This window comes from Perca fluviatilis, chromosome 11, assembly GCF_010015445.1.
Source record: "Perca fluviatilis chromosome 11, GENO_Pfluv_1.0, whole genome shotgun sequence".
In the NCBI taxonomy this organism is placed as follows: Eukaryota; Metazoa; Chordata; class Actinopteri; order Perciformes; family Percidae; genus Perca; species Perca fluviatilis.
Genome location: NC_053122.1, coordinates 9,234,887 through 9,257,909, shown reverse-complemented (window position 1 = coordinate 9,257,909; position 23,023 = coordinate 9,234,887). Strand labels below are relative to the sequence as shown.

At 41.2% G+C, this 23,023-nt stretch overlaps 1 protein-coding gene across 2 annotated transcripts; it reads right to left on the bottom strand.

Annotated features, from left to right (window-relative positions):
* Positions 1–1,216: 1,216 nt before the first annotated feature.
* ca8 (carbonic anhydrase VIII) lies at positions 1,217–22,625 on the bottom strand. Of its 2 annotated transcripts, none has more exons than XM_039816878.1 (9): positions 22,215–22,625; positions 16,971–17,156; positions 16,629–16,753; positions 15,330–15,425; positions 13,733–13,795; positions 13,544–13,592; positions 10,558–10,670; positions 6,929–7,123; positions 1,217–2,082 (listed from the first exon to the last, which is right to left on the bottom strand). In XM_039816878.1, exons 1-8 carry the CDS (start codon positions 22,285–22,287, stop codon positions 6,989–6,991), a joined length of 840 nt encoding a protein of 279 aa, XP_039672812.1. In that variant the 5' UTR covers positions 22,288–22,625; the 3' UTR covers positions 1,217–2,082; positions 6,929–6,988. The 2 variants fall into 2 exon arrangements, with proteins under 2 accessions (XP_039672812.1, XP_039672811.1); XM_039816877.1 differs by having other exon boundaries at positions 16,971–17,162; positions 22,215–22,624.
* Positions 22,626–23,023: the final 398 nt, after the last annotated feature.

Below are 23,023 nucleotides of genomic sequence, written 5' to 3'. Positions count from 1 at the left end.
GGTCATGGTGCAAAGGACCCTAGGGTGAATTACTCCAAACCATCACTTTAAGTAAATCCCATGAAATGTCTAAACCAACAATGTATTATGGCGTTTTTCCATTACATGGTACCTGCTCGACTCGCCTCGACTCTACTCGACTCTACTCGTCTTGACGCGCTATGCGTCCATTTTCCATTGCAGATTTTAGTACCGCCTCAGCGTGGGTGGTCATCATAGCGACTGCCGTGGGCGTGGCTTAGTAGCGTTGCTTTTTCCCGACTCATTTCCTGGTTCTCCGTCTCCGTAAACAACATGATATCAAAGAGATAGTTAAGAGACTGCTCCAGATTTCCCACCGTGGTCAGAAAGAACAGGGGAGACACTTTGTTTCTCTCACATATATATGACTCTAGAGTCACTACTCGCTGCGGAGATAATCGCCGTCACTCTCTCACTTCTCCCTCGCTCACCAGCTCCCCACACACACACATCACACATGCACACACCAGCGCACAAGTATAACCATCAGGCCACTTGTATGCTACGGAGAAAGCTCTGCGTGGAGCCTCCGGCAGCAAAAAAACACCGCTGGCTAAACTATTTAAAAATGCCATCTCTCGCTAGCAATGCAGTGATCAGTGACGATTCTTACCGACCAGTCAGCAGTCTGCAGGTTTTCACGTCACCTTTTCGGCTCGCCTCAGCTCGCTTGGAACCTCGACTGAGGTGGTACTAAAAAAAGTATCTGTTAGCAGGTACCAGGTACTTTTTTTCGTAATGGAAAACCAAAAAAGGCGAGTAGAGTCGAGGCGAGTCGAGCAGGTACTATGTAATGGAAAAGCGCCATTAGTCCGTCTCTCAAGTCTTTCTGACTTCCCTACCCTATCTTTGGTAGTTTTTATCAAACATTACTCCAACAGAAGGAAATAGTGCATTTGTTGGGGACTATTTTCAGCTGCAGATTAATACAGATTGTATGCCCTACTAAGTATTTGCAGCAGCAGGACGATGTATGTGAGATTGAGACAAAATAAATTCATGGTAATGAAGGAACATGTCACCCAGTGCGACAGTGTGACTCATTGATCTGTTTTTAATAGGAGAAATAAGACATATGAGGCTTTAAATACACAGACAATACAATACTCTTTTAATAACAGCATTAATGTGTTCATAAGAGTCAGGCTTCTGTTTCTCTTGGTTCAAAGTAGAAGAAAAAAAATCCCCATTTCAATTCGGTGTTTCAGTCAGTGTTGTAGTTTATTGTTGCTTTACAGTAACAGTCATCAGTTCTCACAGTATATTTCAGCTCAGTTTGTCAGACACAGTACCTTTAACGGCATTTGCTACTACATTTTCAACACATAACAGGTTCTTGCAGATCACTTGGACAGATAGCTTGGGAAAAGGGCTTAAAAAGTACAAAAAAGGTGTTATATTACATGATTAGATGAGTGGTTTACCAGTCAGGTGCCAGCACATTATTGGCAGTTTGTCTACTTCCTCCTACAACTCAGATTTGTCTGTAGTGTTGACTCCATTTTCAGATTCAAAACAAAAGTTACAAATAATACAAATACGGTGTAGTGAACTTGTGTGTGTTTGCGTGTGTGTGTGCATGTGTGCGTGTGTGTGCGTGTGTGTGTGTGTGTGTATGTGTGTGTGTGTGTGTGTGTGTGTGTGTGTGTGTGTGTGTGTGTGTGTGTGTGTGTGTGTGTGTGCAGGTACATCTGAGGTTTACGCTTCCTCTTGTTTTGACAGAAGCAGAGACTGGTTGTAAAGCCTCCTTTTATCTAATCAGGACACACACATGTACAAACATACTAGAGACACACAGGCATAGGGAGGATGTTACACACACAGATACATATTCAGTAAGAATGAGAGGGGGAGAGAGAGGTTAAGCGGAAGAGGACACACCTACACACACGCGCGCACACACACACACACACACACACACACACTGAACAAAAGCATACATTGAAGGTGTGAGATCAATAGTTTGTCCACCTTCAGTCTGCAGCTGATCTACCACCACATTCACTTTTTCTCTCTCCCTCTTTTTCCATTCCTCGCTTCACACCTCTTCTTCCTTCTCTCCTGTAATGAAAGGCAAATATGTATCAGACCAAAAGAAAAGGAAAGGAGAGAAATAGAGAAACCAGATGTGCTTTACAGCGGAGTAAAACATCATTAAAGGGGGGACTTGTATTGCTCCCTTGTTTCTATTTCCACTTACTTCAGAAAAAAAGTTCAACTGCAAAAAAAAGAGAAATGTGTTCAAGCTTCTCTTTAAAAGTTGATGATATTTCCAGTCGAACAGTATGACTGGACATATGACACCAGTCATCAGTCAAATGAATAGACCACTGAAGTGGGATATACATCCTCTGCCTCCTATTCCATTACCTTTTCAGACTCACAGGACAACTATATAAATATGATGTATGGCCTCACGCTACAGGACATTAGCCTGGTTCCTATACATTGAGACCACTAATTTGAATTATTTTATAGGACTGGACGGTTGACAAAACATGAATATTCGGCCCTCAAAAAAACCTGGAATTAAAAAGTGTTTTGCTCGGGTATAATAAAGACCTAAAAACGGTGTATTATACAGTTGTTTTAACTGTGTATATTACAGTATGTTGAAGACAAATCCAGGTCTAAAGGATTTAAACCAGCTTCAAAGACCTGAAGAATCGGCTTCTTATGTGGAATTAGTTACCCACATAAGAGGAACTGGGCTCAGCTCTCTAATTAAGCCTCTTTTCCCACAACGTTACCAGTAAAATACCGGGATCAGCTTTCAACACGTATGGATGCTCTAAACTCAACAGAAGAAGATGGGGAAAGTAATAATTACGGGAGGCCACAAGAGGGCGAGGGCGAGGGCGCCGTCACTATGAACGTAAATATATACAGTAAGTAGAAATAGCTGCTAACGACAAACGACTTAAAGGTGTTCAAAGTATTGTCAAACAAAACTGAGACTAGCTCGCCCCTCCCCCTCCCTTCCGCGCACTAAAAAAAAAGTACTTTAAACGTAAATTTTTATAGATTTTGTATTGTTTTTTGTATTGTATTAGGCGGGTGTGAGCACTGTAATTTCCATTTTTATGGCTTGACTTGACTAACCCCCCCAACCCCCACCCCCAAATCCTTCTTGTCAGTTATTGGCTGGAACGCTGGAACAATGTTATGTTTGGTGGTGCAGGTTGGCGCAGTTTGTTTTTGTTGGCGTTTGTGGAGCCTGGGCTGTCTACAGAGACCGCGTTTTTTTTACAGTGTGTTCAGGGGACAGGCAGCTAGCGGATAGTGAGGAGATGTTTGCTGTATGTGACAAAAAATGTTGTAGCCTAAAAAGCGGGTGGCATCGCTTAGAGCACCTTTAAGGGAGCGTGTTTCCCGTGTCTTCCATGCGCTCAATGGATGGCTGTCAGTCGGTCAGCCGTTCCACAAACTATTGTCATTTTGTACAGACATTAGATCAGTCCACAGAGGATGCATCCAACTGAATTTGGTGATTGCCGTACTTTTCCTCTAGCACCACCATTCACATATGAGGTTTTTAGTAAAATATCTCAACAACCATTGACATTTATGTTCCCCTCAGGATGAATTGTAATATCGTTTCATCGTAGCTACAACAGCGGCTCAAAAATGTCCTCCCTTCTCTCCCCCCTTGTCTCTCGTTCACAGGTCTTAACTCAGGTGGGTTTGTGCTGGTGGGACCAGTTCAGTATCCGTTTACACCACAAACAATGGTCCGCTGTTCTTTCTCTCCTTTTTTCCGTGCCCTCCTGTGTCTCCTCCTCTTTCATCCCTCTGGCATTCTCACCTCCCTTCACCACAGTACCCTTCTTTCTCTCTTCTCTCAACACACGTCTATCCCTCACTCTGTTTTCCCTCTTCCATCTAAAGCTTCCTGTTACTCTCAACTCTCTGTTCCTTGGATACCAACTACGTGGAAGTCAGCTCAGATATTTACTGGCAATCAGTGGGATCAGAGAGTTACGAAAACAATGTCAGCCTGCTCTTCGCGAAGAACTCTAAAAGAGAACTAACGTCTGCACTGTTCAGTCTGTCCTTCAGAGGGTAAACACTATTTAAGATTTCATAGTTTGGTGTTGGATCTGCTACAAAAAAAGCTGTATTCAGTCAAACGGAAATTAGTCATTTCTAATAAAAACCAGCACACTAAACAACTGTCATTATGTGACCATAACTTCTAAAATACCATGACTGCATGAAAACACCCTTTTGCAGGTTTTTCCCTCTGTTGTTGGCATTGTAAAGTTTGCAATGAGGTAACCAATCTTCTCAGTGAAGGGGTCATCTGTTTAAAGGAGCACTCAAATATATTTTACACAGTTCAGAGGGATTCTACTCCTGAAAACTGTTGTTTAACGTCCTCTTTGTCTCTCGAGGAAGTTCTCAGAGACGTTTGTGTTGCAAACCGGGACATGGAGTTTGAAACGCATGGGCTTTTATCAGTCAGGGAAGGTTGGACAAAATGTGCTATTGAGTTGCACTATAAAATAGGGATCCAGCATTTTTGGAGCTTGACCCATCAGGATGTTCCTGCTTCTGCTGCTTTAGTTTTGGCCACATCTTTTTTTCATCCGTCTTGGAAGTGCAAACGAGCTTAACAGGAAACGCCCACTTTTTTGAACTGCTCCGATTCCCGAAGTGAATTTCACATCCATTCAACCCATTGACATTTCAGGAAAACCTTATATAAAGAGTTTTATATACAGTGAGGATAGAGGCTATTATATGCGGTAAACAGCAAACTCCACCAATCAGAGACATCGCTTAGGTTTGTGCGTAGTGTAGTACTCCATATCATTGCGAATAAAACAAGGTTGACATTATCTACAGAACCTCACTGTTGAACTCTATAGACTACACCTTTAGAGAAAGAAGACCTAAAACCAGGACTGTGAAAAATGATTTACTGAAGTCAGTTGCTACACCAGGGTCAAATTAGATAATTTACTGCATGGGAGATATCTGTGTTCCTCCTGTCCCTGACATTATGTTGTGTACCAAGGCTAACTGATAGTAATGTGGGAGAGTCACACTGAGAAGAATAAGCAAGAAGAACCTAGTTGGGTTACCAACATTTCTTTGCAAGCCTTTGCTCATCTGTTTTTCTACATATTACCATGCTGGCATGTTGAAAAAGCTTTTTTTAACATCGAAGGCCCAGATGAAAAATAGCCTTTTGGCTAATTCTGGCTTTTTTAACCCATGGGAAATCATGTGTTTTATTAATTTGCGCTTTCCCCTTTCATAAATAAACTAAACTCAAAGTCAAATAACGTCAAAGATTTAATATCCCCCAAAATATAGGCCCCAAAATGTAAAAAATGTCATAAAGTTTCATTGTCTCTCTTTACCCTCCACATCTCCTCTGAGGTCCAAATGTTCTGCCCTGTCTTCCTGCCGCAGTGCTGCTGAGCTAAATCTGGGATCCCTCTATACACTACATACTGTATATGGGCTAGTCCCAGATTAGTAACTGAACTGGGTTAGTCTTCCAGAGGGGATAACCCACTACACTGTGGTTTCAGAGGACCCAAATACCTCAGGGACAGCATGCCTACTTCCATTTTAAAAAATACTTGTGAGGAAATGTGCTGAACTAACTAAAAACACAGAGAACAGTGTTTGGTGATAAGTTCAGCAAATGCTGGTCAGTTTTTTTATACATTTACAATACATAGTGCTGTGGAGGAAGGCCACACGGCATTCCGAGATGGGAGAAAATGTGCTCTGGTTTATTGGCATTTCTTTAAACCAATCACAATCGTGGGCGGCACTAAGTGCCGGACGGAACCACGGTGCCACTGCAAAATAGTCTCGGGAAGGAACTTGTTTTGGTGGAACATGTGTACTATGGGGAGGCTAAGTGGTAGAGAGGTCGCCTGCCAATCGGAAGTTGGTGGTTCGATCCCTGGCCCTGCAGTTCCATGCCGATGTGTCCTTGGGCAAAACACTGAACCCCGAGTTGCCCCCGATGCTGCGCCATCGGAGTATAAATGTGTGTGAATGTTTACCTGATGAGCAGGTGGCACCTTGTACGGCAGTGTATGCATGTGTGTGAATGGTGAATGGTTCCTGTACTATGTTAAAAACAGTCCATTTACATTCAAAGGTTGTTTTAGTCGTGCAACAGAAAACTCAGATTGGACAGATAGTCTAGCTAGCTGTCTGGATTTACCCTGCAGAGATCTGAGGAGCAGTTAACCACAGTCCTCATAAATCCATCGGATTTTGAAATTACAACACAAAGAAAGCAGAAGGTAACGGACATCCGGCCGAAAAGAGCGTGATCCGGCGGAATTTCTGGCAGCACCGGAGCAATCCCGGAAGTGGAACATTGTGGATATAGACTACCAATCTGCTAACATGGAGGGTGCAGGATTTATGATCCAGATGTATTGGCTTTACTTATACAGTCTATGCATCCAACCCATGTTAGCGACTAGCTGGTGAACGTTGTGGAGCATTTAGCTGCTAAAGAGCTGGATATTTTCTCCGGAGATGGTAGAGACCAAAACCAGAGCAAATATTGCACTTACATTCATCTGGTGGAAACAGAATGACTCCAAAGGAATGCTGCTCTATGTCTGCTGGATGTCTAAATAGGCAAGTGTTTGCTAACAACAAAAAATGTATTACTGCTACTTTATATATATAATATCCATGATCACATACACACATATTTGGTTGACACATTAAAAAGGGTTAACGAGTTTACTGTATAATGTTATGTAGTTCGACGCTTTAGTGATGCAGAGCAGGGTGGATATGTGGCAGCAATAGTTTTGACCTTAAGCTCATGAGAATACTTTTTCGTTAAAGTGGTCTGCAGCCCTGCTAATGTATCGCAGGTTAAAACAGGACAGAGCTGGACTTATTGCAACACTGTTACCTTCTGCACTTGTATCTGTAGGTCCCATAGTTTTTCTGAGTTTGCAGTGGAAAGCGAGAGTCACTGAAAGGCGGCACGAACCGTCCGGTCACTGAGCGGCTGGGTGGGACGGAAGTTGTCGCCCAACATCCCATCATTCCCTTCCTGTAGCTCCGCCCCTTTGACATGGGACCGCAGCCTCCGAAACTCCTCAATCTGCAGAAGAGAAAGGATCTAGTTTTAGAGGCTGAACTAGGTCACAGCTCCATATCTCAAGGCTCCACACGTAACAGGCCAACACTTACATCCATGGACTGAAGTGGATGATGACATATACATATACAAAAGGATCCCCAAAAACTTCAAACATCCAGTGCACCTTGTGAATTTTATCTTTGGCAGTGAGAAAAGTGAGAAAGTGTCTGAAACTTGTACAGTGATTTTTATACAGTCCGGTCGATACACTAGAACAAGACAACATGGTTGCTTAAACACACAGCGTTTGCCCTTTGGCTTTCTCTAGATACACAAGATCATTTAAGTACTTCATGTGACTTCAAATATTTGCTCTACACTCGTTTTTTTTCGGGCTGTTAGACGTTCAGGTTATAAGCTTTTAGTGCCGAGCAAAAGGAGCCAGCTTGGGTTATAAAAACAGAAGACTGGGGACCCATTTGAAGTCAGAGAAAGACTATAATGATATAATTACTGTGTGGGAATGAAATATGATAATCTGAAGACAGATGACACTTTTCATAGCTGTGGAAACTCAGTCAATACAACTGTGTTGTAAGAGTATCTTTCAGTTCCTTACAAGAGCAGCATTTGTCTACAAAAAAGCATGGCATATCCAGCTCTGTAAGAAACAACTTCTCTTGTTGTTTTCTTGCTCAGACCAAAATGTTGAGATCAGAACTGTGACAGAAACGATCCACAATCTGACGCCCTGTTAATGTGTAAACCACTGCAGACACTTTCACTTTTACAAGCATGCACTGTATAGTGGCTGGTTATATCGGCCAAAAGAAAACATGTAGGCATAGAAACACTTGAATGCCTGTATGCACATATGCACAGTGTACACACACACACACACACACACACACACACACACACACACTTGCAGCTGTCAATAATAGTTGGATGTTGGAGGTGTGTAGTCTAGGTAAACAGGACCTGCAGTTTTAGAACACTTCTGCTGTTGTTCATATTCATTCAGCTGTGGGACCATGGCTTAAACTTGATACAGAGACTAGGCTCCTACAGTACTCACAAAGAAGTCAAATAAGGTAAGTGTAAAATATAGTCTGTCTGTGATGTTCAATGTTCAATTGTAGTTTTTTTTTGTTAGTCACTTTCCCAAAATCCACCTTTTTTACTAATTTTCTACATTTCCCAGAATGAACATGATACATATATTTTAAAGGAATACGCCACCGTTTGTTGAAATAGGGCTTATCACGGTCTATCCTGGCTGTAGATAGGTGGGCCAATGCATTTTTTGTCTCTGCAAGTAATTAGGTTGTTTTTTTTGTCTTTTGTTGGCTCACTTTTTCTCACAACATGCTAACCGGCAACATAGGATTCCATTCACTATGCTAAGCTAACTAGCGGCGGCGCTGCTGGTGTTGCACCGGACTAAAACAATGCATGCACAAAAAATGAGTTGGCCCACCTATCTACAGCCAGGGTAGACCGTGATAAGCCCTATTTCAACAAACGGTGGCGTATTCCTTTAAGATTAAGTCCAGTAGTGTAGTATGTATGTATTGTAGTGGGTATAATGTACTGTATATGTATATGTTTGGGGGGTGGGGTCTGGGTGCCCTTCCCCGGGGAAATTTTCAGCATCAAAGACTTCATTTTCTGAATTTTGATACACTTTTATGCAGCAAAGAAAAGAAAAAAACACAGATGACAATTTAAAATATGTTAAGAAATATAATGGAAAGTATGTTGTTGTGTGTCATTGCGCATTTTTAAGTGTATATGGAAATCCTGGAGCTTTCTTAGTGAGTATACTGCATATACCTGCGTATCACGTAGACTAAACCACTGATCAAGTCTGACTTACACTTTCCAATTATTATCTCGGATGGCCATCTTGAATATCCAGATATTCCACTTAGAAAATAAATCCATAGGAAAAAGGATGCTCCTTAAAGCTCCAGAACCTGCCTGAGATTCATCGTGTTTTTAAGTTTTCTTCAGTATCAAAGTAATCCAGTGACAGTTGTCTGTACATCCATGGGAATATTAAATATTGCAAGCTAATTCTGCATATTTTTAATGGTGCCAATTTGACTAAACATAAAGAAATATAGGCTTAAAAAAAACGTTGTAGCTCACAGTAAAACTCACTAAACCACCAAATTCCTCAGGTTAAGGGAGGGGGGGGGGGATGTCAGGTGCTGAGGGTTTGCAGGCTTAATCAAACATCTGGCCAAGGGACAATCGTCAAAAATGATCCTCTTGGCTGACATTTACAACAATGGTAATTATTGTGCATTGTCCCTGTACAAAATAATGTGGAATGTTACAAAAGCATCCGTATTAGTGGACGGACATTGCCTGAGGCAGGAGGACACCCAGAAGTCATTCTTCCTGTTAGCATTTTCAAAGGGTCAGCATGCCAGAGGGCAGCAAGGATGAAAGACTAAAATAAATGTCAAAGGATTAACCATCATCATCCTTTCCAACAACCTGCTTGAAGAGAGCCATGAGTCAGACAAAGGCTGAATTAAAGGCAATGTGACAGGCTCATTGATTTGCAGTGATTACAAAGGCATCCTGTACTGTGTTGAATGCCAGAGATCTTCAGGTTAGTGGCCCTGTGTTGTATGAAAGCCAAAAAAGGGCCATTGATTATAGGTACAGCTTGGATGGGAAGCAAAAACATAGAACAGAGATGAAACCAGGACAATACAGGTGTTGACAGCAAAATATTTTACTGTTTAATTTGTCAGATGACTGCATGCATATGCAAAGTAATTTAATTGATTTGTTTGTTTGTTTGTTTATTTAGGATACAAATTAGCTCCTGCATTGCAGGTGCTAGTCTTCCTGAGGTCCTTACAACTCACTTGAAAATGTGGCAATGCAATAATAAATACACATAACAACATCAGAAAAAATAAAAGTTGTAAGACAAAAACTAAACGTACACTATCATTTCATGACACAACTCGTATAAAATAACAAAATATACACACACACATAAGACAAAGACAGACACACACACAGCTCCACCAGTGCAGTCATCGGGCATTCCTTACATTTAGGTTGAACACATTTTTAAGACAGGTATGTCCACATACTATCATCATATAACATCTCTTTCATCCTCTCTGGACACATCTCATAATTGCACAAACATACGTTGTTAAACCAGATGAGGAGCAGGCTACAGAGGTCTGGGAAGCTTTCTAACTCCACCCACCCAGTGTCTTCAGTCCCAACTCACGCTGACTCAATACATTTATTAAACATCACACAGCTCCCTTTGGAGTCACCAAAGGCTTTTATACAACTTGTTCATACTTTATATGCAGTAGTACTACTACCACACACCTGCAAACAGACTCAATGTATAAAATGTGTGCGAGTTGCCCTTTAAAAGGCTGCAGGTGTTATATGTATGTATGTTTTACCTGTGACTGTGAGATGGTGAGAGGGTAGCGGTAGAGAATCCAGGTCACACTTTCACTACAAGGCGGGGTGGTCAGAGATCCTTCATACACCCAGTAGTCTCTCAGTAAAGGATCTGAGGGCAGATTAAACATAAATATATGTATGACAAAATGCATTAAAATGCCTAAAAAATGGTGTCAGTGAAAGCAGATTATATTCTCTGAGTGTACATTATAAATAACAATTATTTTACAGTTAGGGCTGATGAAATGGGGAATTAAAAAGTGGGTAGAGTAGGTGCTCCGCTCAGTTATAATAAGCAGGCAGCACAATGTACAGAAATTATCAAAGGTCCAGAAATGCATAATTTTGTTGTAGTATCTATGGGGATTTGGGCCGTTTGGGTACCAATTATCTATAGCCACTAAAATGCCTGTGCATCCCTGACCAGGGATAGGCTCATTAACTGCTTGTATTTTAAATCCGGTTCCAATTTAAGAAAATACCCGGATTTGTTCAACTCTGTCAATAAATCCCTTATGAAATCTTTCATTCAAAATCTCTCTTGGACGATCTCTTTTGCCTCTTACTGACATTACAGGCATCTGCAAAGTAAAAAAAAAAGAAAAAAGGTGGTAATGTATACACACAGTCGCTAACTCAGCGACACAGTTGTTAATAAGACTGACTGAATATGACAGACTGCCTTAAGCGTTCCAAAAGTGTTGATGCACTTCACCAAAGCCAACCAAACAACTGCCAAATGAAATAGGCCTATTTGCGGGAAGGTTGTCACGAAAAAGGGGTGAACGACAAGTCCCTGCTTAAATCTACGGTGGCCCTGAGAGTACACAGCACGCACTAATAAGACAACACATGCAAATAAACCACAGCACGCACTAATAAGACAACACATGCAAATAAACCACACCACAACGGAAGTGTTTCCAGGGGACACTTTTAAGTGATGCACACGTGCCTCAACCATTGGCGTTTCCGGTACATAGACAGACCAACAACAGAACAACAATTTTCGCCATTTTATTCATCACTAAATTCACTTCTGAATACGTTTTAGGCAAGAAATGAACTCTTTAGATTTTGAATATAGGCAGTCTTGCAAAAAGTAGTCAAAAATTGACTTCCAGTAGGCTACATTCATTTAAAATTAAACATTGCAGTTGGTGCTGAGTGGAGCGTCTGTTATAGTGTGATTGGTTTTGTTGGTGGCATTGATTCTTAATTTCCCACGAAGCTGATTGCGGTTACGTGTCAGTTGAACTTTTCATCTCCAATCCTATCTGTATTTGTGAGAAGTGGCGCTGTCCTGAGTTGAGCCTATTTTACGGCTTTATTATCGAGTTAAGCCGTTGTCCATTTCCTAACGTCCTGAAATGCAAACAATTTTTGACTACTTTTCGCAAGACTGCCTATATTCGAAATCTAAAGAGTTCATTTCTCGCCTAAAATGTACTCAGAAGTGAATTTAGTGATGAATAAAATGGCGAAAATTGTTAAAATTGTGCTGTTGTTGGTTGTTGGTCTGTCTATGTACCGGAAACGCCAATGGTTGAGGCACGTGTGCATCACTTAAAAGTGTCCCCTGGAAACACTTCCGTTGTGGTGTGGGCTATTTGCATGTGTTGTCTTATTGTTGCATGCTGTGGTTTATTTGCATGTGTTGTCTTATTGTTGCGTGCTGTGGCCTCTCAGGGCCACCGTATAAATCTGTAACTTGTGGTCTTTTTGATAACTTGAGGTCAGGTCCTCTGGCTCAGCCTACCGGCTGTGTTACACCACACTCTGTGACATGTCAGATTCTGTGACCTGAAGCAGCTGCATACAGCAGTGATTTGCCTTTAGGAAATGTCAAGTGCAGAAAAATCAGCAATTTATTCTGTTGATATTTTCTGAATGATAAAGTAGAACTTGTACAGCTTCTGCAGCTGCAGCCCATCCCCAGTTAGGAGCAAACACTGTTTTCCCTTGCAGCAGGACAAATAAGTCAGGACAGTGTTAATGAATGTCACAGAGCTGTGGCAAAATATTTGGTGAAGCTCTACACCCTTTCAGCACAGTAATGTCCCGGGTTTAGGTATGAAACAGAGTGAAATGAAAACAGTACATATTTTCTAACTTAAAGTTGTCTTAATTCCCCACCAAACAAACCTACCTAAAAAGATTCAATAAGCAATTTGAAAGAGTTCAGATTCGAAAAGCAGATTCAGATCTGCATTCAGATTCACTAAAATGCTATCAAACCCTAAACCTATCTACTTTTCCCACCAACATTGTTTGATACTACTAAACTACTAGAGATCGGGGTTAAGAATAAACTGGTGATGAGAAGATTATAGTGACCCAGCAGGCTGCCATCTTGAGTCAACTACGTATACAAACTGGGAACTATATTCTCAGAAGGCGAAGCACTGTTACTTCTGCTACTTGGGCGGAGTGATTTCCTTGCAGCACCTGAGAAGCCCCGTGGTGAGGAGCAGAGAGTAACAACGGTGCTTTTCAGGTGTTGCGCTAATCACTCCGCCCAAGTAGCAGTGCTTCACCTTCTGAGAATATAGTTCCCAGTTTATATACGGTTAGAAGATGGCTGTGTCTCATGTGACCTTGTTATTTGTACACACTGTGACTATACAAATCACAACATGTAAATAGGAAAATGTTGGCGTTATTTTGTCACTTATTGGGAGCAGTAGGCTAGATGTGCTAAGCTAGGCTAGCGGTGGGTGTGCCAGACAGAGTTACGACACGCACGGAGATGAGAAGGGTATGGATGGACTTATCTATCTCTGGGGGATACGGTGAATAAGCTAAAGTCCCAATAAATCGGCGTGTTCCTTTAAAAAAAAAACAATGTCAATAAAGATCTATTCTATTTTTTCTCAATAAAACCATCTCTGCCTTCGTCTCTGCATTTTGGGCTCCAAACACTAAAACTCAAACGTTAACAGCTTCGTATATTCAGTCAAAATCAAAAGGTTTTCTGCTCACCAGGTAACAGAGTGTTGGGGTTGAAGCAGGGGATTATCTTGCTCTTCCCCTGATGGTAATACAGCAACACAACACCAATTATTGTATTAGTATATCATGTCATTTAACAGTGTGATTACACTCTATTATTATCTAACATCTTCCATTGATAAATTGTCATCTGTCGGATCTTTTCAGACTTATTCTCACCTTGTACTGCAGGTCCTGTAGAACTTCAGTGATGGCCTTCAGACCCAGATGCTCCTTACCAATCTGATAAAAACACAAGACATTTCAGGTTTCAGTGGGCGGTCAGTTGGTGGCCACAGTACTCAATATATCTAAACAGTGTTATTAGTGTCAGCCTTAAAGACATTGGCAAAGTGTTAAGACGTTGGCAAAGTGTTAAGAATGTATTAGTTTATATCTGCTGTATCCATACAGGAAGTAAACAGGAAGCAGAAACTAAAGGAGCTGTCAAAAACAGGATGTGTGAGGTTTATTGTGTTAAGAGTGTGGTGTCAGGGCTATCTGGGTTGATAATGTCTTTTCACTGGGCTGGTGTGACTCAAATCTCTCCCAAAGTGATGTTATTCCCCGAGGTTTGATTGGTTTCATTAAACATTTTTCCTAGCAGGGAAACTAAGGACCATTTTAATGCAGCAGAGGATTTGGGGGATTTCATAGGAATGCAGCAGAAAGTGTTTTTCAACTTGAGGTCATAGGCCTACTTAGGACTTATTAGTACACAGGATGGTTCAAGCTAATCTGGAATGAATCAGAAGTTCACCCATTTAGAAAAAAAAACAACACTTAACAATTCTAGGAAGGAAAAACCCTTAAAGGGCACTGAAAAAGTCAACATTTTGAGCGCCATGGAGGGTAAAATAAATGCAGGGACTTTTTACAAAACGATGCCGTCAAGCACATAGTTCTGCTCCAAAACATTACACTCAGTTGCGGTTTATTAGGTAATCCTTCATGCCAGTGTGACATCATGGGAGCGCCGTAAATATTTATTCTCACGCGTGATGGTCGCGAAACTAGTTGCAGTCTTCTCCTGAACAGAGGTGGCGCTAATGAGGAAAGGCTACTGACTTTGCTAATTCTACGGACTAGAAGAATAAGAAAAAGGTAAACAATGGCGAAGAGAAGAAGAGAAGCACTTTTAATACTTCAGAATGTCTGCACAACGATTCGATGACCCACTTCGTCGGATCACGCCTTTCATTCACCATAAAAGAACTCATCCTAACCCAGTAAGTTTACCAGACAGACTTGCAGTCACTCTGAGAGTCCTGGCATCCGGTTGCCCTCGAACTCGTCCATGCTTCCTGTTTCTGCTTTGTCGTGCGTGGTGTGGTGGACGACCTCTGGTCGCACACTTAAAATCCTGGCGCGCCAGCCAGATCTACGTCATTTTGACGTCACATTGGCGTGCGACAGGTCGGGTGCGGCGACTGTAAAGAGGCCCTATAGACTTTGCTGCACTATTACGTTTACACAAATTCGATATTCAATAACAACATTACTTTTTCTTTGGTAAGACAGGTATACATCATTACATACATTTACTGTGTATTGGTAACTGTTACCTGTTCCAGTATCGGAAGAAAAAAAAATATAGGACCCAATATATGCTTATTCAGGTTCCAAGGCAACACAAACTAGAAAAACTGAGTGAAATTAAGCTGATGATATTTGTCTAAAAAGACAGTTCTTGTGTATATTTTTTAAATGTGAATATTGCAATACTTTTGATCTCTATTACAAAGTGTAAACTGTCTACTATGATGGGGATGTTTACCTGCACAAAAAGAGCTATGATGAGGACTCCATTCTTCATCCCAAGAGCGTCCTCCAAAGTGTTAAACAGAGTGCTGTTCCAGTGAATCAGATGGAGCTACAGACAGAGAGACAACAGAACACAACCTGTATTTGAGAGGCCATTGTTGCAAACAGGTGTAGGGAACAGTAGTTGGTAAGCGATTGAGAAGCCATCAGCTGGGGGTGACTGAGGGCTTTCTATATGGGCTCTAATGTCAAGTTCATGTGAACGTGGAGAAAGGAGTGCAAAACGTCTACCCTGAACTAGGGCTGGGCAATATATTGATATATCGACATCAAATGAGGGTAGATATTGTCTTACATTTTGGATATCGTAATATGACACAAGTGTTGTCTTTTCCTGGTTTTAGAGGCAGCATTACAGAAAAGTGATGTCATTTTTTTGAACTTACCAGACTGTTCTAGCTGTTTTATTATTTTCCTTTACCCACTTAATCATTGTATCCACATGAATATTCATCAAAACTCTCACTGTGTCAATATTTTTGTAATAGCACCAGTAATCAACGCCACAATATTGATATTTGATTTTCTCCATATCGCCCAGCTCTACCCTGAAACACGTAAATGAGAGAGCCAGACCGGGTCAGACCAGATCACAGATCTGTACTTGATAAGACTGAAAGCTGCCATGGTACTTATCTTACTGTCATGTAGAAACAGTGGACAATTAATACATACAATTTCAGTGATCTCTGAGCTGTCAGCCTCCTTATCAGTAGTTTTAGCTCAGAGTTCCCAATGAGCATTGATTTTGTGGTTTGTAAGAAGAGCAAGAGCTGCCTTACTGAAATACTTTGGAAATATGTAACCTTGCCCTATAAAAACATTCACGGTTGAATCAAATATTTAGCCCACTTTTAATGGATATAAGGCTGGTGATATTTTATAGTTTGGACAACGAATACAATAAAAAAAGACTAAAACCTACACTTAGTCCGTCACTTCATACTTTCCAGCTTCCCCTGCTTTGCCCATGCCAAAAGTGTTATTTGTAAGAGAAGATTAAACAGGTTTTGTGTTCAAGGACTCAACAAGCTACGATGCTATCTGAAGGATATATGGCAATGCCAGAAGTTTAAACATATGAACACTGTGTCTCTTTAGTCTTTTATGGGTTACTGGCCTGCTTTGAAAGTGGGCATGGCCTTATTTCTGTGTGTGTGTGTGTGTGTGTGTGTGTGTGTGTGTGTGTGTGTGTGTGTGTGTGTGTGTGTGCACGCGTGTGCATGCTTGCATGCTTGCGTGTGTGCACTACCTCCATAGGGAAAGCCTTGAAGTTGACAGTGTGCTCTGATCCTCTCTGGTTCTCTTTGCCCCAGTGGAATCGAACCTCATGAAGCTCATACTCATGATCACTGGGCAACGGACCCCCGGTAACCACTGACAACGGCACAAGAAACCCAGGGCATTGTGGGAAAGCACACACAGGAAGTAGAAGACAAAGTAAAATTAAGAAAAGGTGGCCAGTGGGCGTCTTTGTTTTCACGCGCTACATAAAAATGCATGAATGTGTCACTCACCCCTAACCCATATTGATGTCTCTTCTTAAACAATGAGTAGTGAGTAGTGACATGGTGTCACGTCCCCTGGAAGTTACCTGACTTGGACTTGAGAATGATGCGGACGGTGTGTCCGTCGTTGATGACCTCACAGTCTCGACACACCACGTAGTTTGGTGATAAGCCGACATCCAGGAGGGACGGGTCATACTGAGCCTCCCTGGAGTTTAAGTTAATGGGAGACTGGTACTCGCCGTTGGCTGCTGGGAAAAGGAGTCCCCATTCTACACCTGAGTGAAAACAGGCACACACACACAAATACATTACATGTACCATACAGGTCAGCTCTTGACCAAATATCTAGCGGTTCTAAAACTGACTTTATTAGTTGTGTCATGTTGTGTCAGTCACTGGTTCAGGAAAGTATGACAAGCCGCTGACATACATACAGAACTTCAGTACTCTTCAGTACTTTCTTTTTTTCCCTTTTATTTGATAGAGACAGTGGATAGACAGGAAATGGGGGAGAGAAAAAGAGGGGATGACTGCCCAGCAAAGGGCCACAGGTTGGATTCAAACCCTGGGCCGTGGCAAAGGACTCAGACTACATGGGGGCGCATGCTCGACTGGGTGAGCTAGAGGCCACCCAACAGACAGAGCTTCTGAGATGCTTCATGTGGTCACACAAGGCCCAGCTCTTGCTTGTTTAACTGCTCGTTAAACAGCAACGTCTCACGTTTTATTTCTGCATACATGTTTAAATACACACATACATTGTCTAAATTTTGTGAAACAGCTTTACTAACAAAGCTAGCTGGCTATTTTGACCATCCTCAATTGTCTCTGTTAAGCTGGTCTAAATATATTACAGAGCTATACTGCTGCATAAAACAGCATTATAGCATTAAATTGATATCATTTGTCTGGTATAAGTCAGTAAAACAGCGAATTTTCTAAAAGCCACAGTACTCCTTTAAGATTAGTTTACTAAATATAAGATTGTAAGTGTTGAGTTTATGCAAGACAGGTTTCTTTGTTTAAATAAGCTGTGTATTGCTGCTGAAGTTCCTCCTCTATTTACTTTTTAAAATCTAAACTACATCATTGTCTGTGGGGTTACATAATCTGGACATTGGTTGAATCAATAATTGTGCAAGTCAAATTTTAATTAGGCCCAAAACTTCTGGTTTGCTGGGCATTTAAAGCTACATTGTGTAATTTTTTGAGTTGATTCTTAGCAAAAAAAAACTTTGTTCTTTCACAAATACGTGCACATTCATGTGTAATTAATTCCACCAACTAATCAAAGTATTCTCGTAAGCGGAGAATCTGCTATTTAGAATCATTCAGAATACATATGAGCGAGTCGCTCGAATGACGGCAGCCATGTAGCGCCTCCATCTTTAAAATACACTAGCCAAAGAGGGACATACCTCCACCTTTCGCCCCTTTTTACTCGCCAGGGAAGCGAAGAAGAGAATTAAAACGACAACGTGACAGGCAAAGCAACAAGACCAAAGTTAATATTGGAGTGGCTAGAACAGTTGCGTATAAACAATGGAGATACTAAGAGTTAATTTCGGGTTCGGCTACTGTAGGACTTAAAACGCGATCGGAATGGGAGGGGCTAGAAAGTAATATTCAGTTGGTTGTCATATACAATTTCAGCGCTAGATGGGAGAAATCCTTACACAATGTAGCTTTAAGTTTTGTGTGAAGTAAACGTGAAAGCAATTAAAGAAAGTATTTTGACATAATAAAGACCAGGAGATGTGATCGAAAGCTCTGGAAAGTGGAATGTAACTGGATTCTCTGAATGCTGTATGCAGGGTAGAGAGACAGAGGGAGAAAGGGGGAAGGGAAATAAATGTAAGCAGGTTGTGGTTGAAGAAAGAGGGTCAGCCCCACTGGGACTTAATAGCGCGATCCATTTACCTCGGAACTCGGAACTCGTACCTGGGAATGACGTCACACCCGAGTTGAATGCGTTTCATTTACAAGTCGGATTTTTCATTGTGGGTTTTAGCTCTAGCCAGGTTAGCCATTGTTAGCAATACCAGTTGATAACGCATTACGCTGTTTTTTGTGCATACAGACAGCATAACAATATGTCGACAGACAGGCCTGTGTTCTGATTTAGTGACACTCAAATATGTAAGAAGTGCTAATAACTGCATGTTACTACAGCTTTCACTACTATTGATGTACGGGGTACCAATGCTGGATTCAGCTCGGGGTACTGCGAGGCTGTCCGAGCTCCGAGCTCGGAATTCCGAAGTCACGGGGCGCGTTTCAGACGTTTTCAGAAAAATCCGACTTCCGAGTACAAATGGAACGCACTATAAGACTTGGAGAATTATTGTATGACCATAAATATTTGTAAGAGAAATTAAGATTGTACCGTAATATCGTTTGTAATATCAACATCATTTGTGACCAACACCGACAGGGCATGACAACTCTTAACTCTTAGTTTAAGAGTGTAATTCTGTTAAATGTTCTTGTGCTGGTAGAGAGTGAAGAAACCGAGTAGAGAAAGTGATACTAAGTGACACCAAAAGGTACACACTGGTCTAGATTCACTTCAGCTTCTTGCTGACCACAATCACTCTGGCGGCACAATGAGAACATTGTGAGATGTGTGGGGCTTAATGTGTTTTTGAAAGGAGGAAGCAAACGCATTTAGTGAGTATCGTGTTCAAGAAAAGCCCAGTACACCCCGTGACCCTCCAAGAAAATGAACTCAACTCCTCACGGTGCGCCTTTCTACAGCAACTGCAGCAGAGACACACACTGCAGACTGCAGACAGGCTGACTGTTCTCTCCATGGCAGAGAGGGCCGAGGGGACCCGTCACATTCCCTCTGTCCTCAGCAACTAAAGCCTTGACAACAACGTACTAAAGGCAGTGAGGGTTTCACTGCGGCTACAGTACACATGAAAGGGCTGTGCAAGATTTAGTTTGTGTGTGTGTGAAATGAATGAGATGGCACTAGATGGCAAGTTGTGGAAACATAGTCCAACCACTTCCAGTTTAGCGTCTGTTCCACCAGTTTCTGGTTCTTCATGGATTCATGCATCTACTGTCCAAGTCTTTGCCATAGGTGTGTTATCAAAAACTCATTGGATCTCATGTTTTTTTAGGCCTTTGCTTTATTATTATGTATCCATAATGGCAGGAGATTGCCAAAATCACAGATATCATTATTGGCACATGATGAATATCGCTATTAAATACGTATGGCTGTTATCAAAATGAATAATTTAGAGGATTGTTTCTTCCAGCCTTGGAGGAGCTGTGTCCTCTCACTGTGCGTTAGTTGTATTTGATAGTTCATATCCTATTATTGTGTAGTCTGTAGTCTTTTGGATGAATCATAAATTACTCTTTGCATGCCAGTTAATGCCTATGTTCTTTTATGTTCAACTAATGACCTCACATTGTAATCCCTTACAAAGTCAGTTCTTCTACTGGAGTCCATTCTAATGAATGAATAAATGAAAACTTTATTGGCCCTAGGGGAATTCGCTTTGCACAAAGAACATACATACACAGCAGCACATAGTATAACATGAAAACATTTAAATAAAAACATGAACGTCATAAGGAAATTCATTAAAAAAATCCATCGGCAATCAATCGGCAAATCAATAGGCGTTCAGAGCTTATTAAGCAGCTGAATGCTACGTGGGACAATGGGTGTGATGCCTCTTTTAGTCCACATCCCCGGCATGCTATACCTTCACCCTGAGGGTTAATGTGCATATGAAGACCGTATAAACTTATAATATTAAGTGTCCTGCAGAAAGTCTTTAATCTCCCATGCATTAAATGGTACTCTGCACGATAGAATGTAAAGAATAACCATTTAAAATCATTTTATACGTTACGTAAATATACCTGTATATCTGTTTCAATGGAACATCCCATTACCTTTTTTTTTCTCTATTTATGAAAACATTACTTTTAGGACAAAAGGTTTCCACAGGACACTGGTGGTATTTGCAAGCCATACATTAAGTGTCTAATTCATGCCTATAGGTGTTATCATTCCCATGCCCATATCATTCAGTATACTCACAGTAAGAATTATCACAGTTCAATATCACAGCGCATCCCTCGATGCTCAGTAAAGGCAGCAATAGAAAGAAGACAGAGTGAACCAACACAAACTAAATGAACTTCATCATATTTCATCATATTTCATCATAACTGTAACCATGACAGTGAGTTTAATAGTCTTATGCTATATGTGTCAGTGAAAATCTGACAATCCAACAAGAAATTAATATTAGTGTTTGAAAGAAAGCTGAAGAAACAATTGCATTCACAATACAATTGCATTCAAATGAGCCCACATCTGACATAGGAAGGGGAGCCAAATCTGAATGTTTTCTGATCTTGACAGCCCACAAAAAACGAACTGGTTGTTTTATCTCGCAGTTTGTGTGTTGGTAGCCACTCCAGATACCGAAAAGGGAGTTTTTCATGATATGCCCCCTTTAAAATACAGCCTGAACCAGCAGCCCCTCCCACTTCACAACTTACTCAACACGATTGACCTCCATTATATGAATTGTGGGATCCAAGGAAATCTAGGCCTCTGCTACTGTACATCTATTTCCAGCCATTCTTTTTTTAGTTGTTTTGAGATGCCCACCTTTATAGTGGTGTAACTGTAAATTTCTGGAATATCAATTTAATTCCATCACAGATCAAGTGGTTTCAAGAGATTGATGACAGCAAAACTGTCCAATCATAATGCATCATTTTGTGGTTTTATTATCCTTACGAGTCTTGCTTGTCTTGATTTTAGCAACACCTTTGTGGATATAGTATCGTTCTGTCTGATGTTTTGCACTCAATGCTCTCCATATAATGGAGTTGATGTACTCAATATATTGATATTCATTATAAAACAAACTAATGTTGTTGCTTTGATGTGAAGTGCATCTATTCTACAGAAGAGGAACACCCCCATAACTGTTTAAAACAGCACATTTAAAAGCGTTCATTAATAAAACGTTAGATACTTTAGAGCAACCTGTAAGAGAGGGGAGCAAAATAAACAATTATTTGCTTGCACTAGTTTTTACATCGTTTTCACAGACCTTTTTTTACAGTGTACTAACACAAACCAGGATCTACAATATATGACACCACTGCAAAACTCCTCTTAGAGAATTAACAGGCCGACACATGAGTAAAGACTACACAAAGTGTGTGAGGCTTTGGGTTGAGACCCCTTTCAAACCCATCTGGACCCTCAACTTTTTATACCAGCTAACATCTTATTTTTCCCAGCATCCCTGCACATACTGATGCCTACTGTATCAGCCTACCTTCCTCGTAGCCCCAGTCCAGCTCATCTTTTCCCGGGTTATAATCCGACTCCTCGTTCACGTTGTCGGCCATGGTGCTTGGCAGTGTGCTCGCTGTGGGTAGAAACCAGTCCGACCTCCCAGTAGACTCCCAGTCACACTGGTTTTGTCTGTTCACTTGGACAAGTCTCTACAGTGTGCTGAATGGATTCCCAGCTGAGCAACAACTTCCTCAGCTTTTCACTTTCTTCTTTATGTCTTGGTCTTTAGTTTCTTCTTTTCTTTTCTTTTCTTTTCCCCTCTCTTTCTATTTTTTTCTGTCTTTTTATCCTGTTACAGTATGTCCTCTCTCGCTCTTGTCTTCTTACAGCTAATAACTGATGTGTGTGGAGCTTTCTGCCTCTCTGTATTTCTCTTTACTCTGTTGTTGCTCCTCCTCTTTCTCTCTCTCCACTTTGCTCTGCTGTTATCTCCCCCCCCCCTCTCTTCTTCTCAGTCTTACTTCCTCTCTCTCTCTCTCTCTCTCTCTCTTTTACTTGGCAGACTGCAGGTGTTCTCTCTCACCCGGGTTTTCTTCCAGATAATTACAGATCAGTATCTCATTCTCATCAACCTTCCCTCTATGTTCTAAGTGTATTAACTTTAATTATGTTTTCTTTCTATCATATTATTTATGTTTCTCGTTTGTGGTTTGACTTGTATGTTATGTTCCTGTTAACCTTTCTCCTGTTTTGGGTACATTGGTGGTATTGTGTGTTTGTGTTTGTGTGTGTGCGTGTGCGTGCGTGCATGTGTGTGTGTGTGTGTGTGTGTGTGTGTGTGTGTGTGTG

Coding starts and splice junctions, on each gene's coding strand:
- ca8 (XM_039816877.1), bottom strand. CDS start 22,287: ATGGCCGACAACGTGAACGAGGAGTCGGATTATAACCCGGGAAAAGAT. Junction 10,671..13,543: donor CCCCAACACTCTGTTACCTG/GTGAGCAGAAAA, acceptor ATCTGCCCTCAG/ATCCTTTACTGAGAGACTAC. Junction 7,124..10,557: donor TCACCATCTCACAGTCACAG/GTAAAACATACA, acceptor TCTCTTCTGCAG/ATTGAGGAGTTTCGGAGGCT.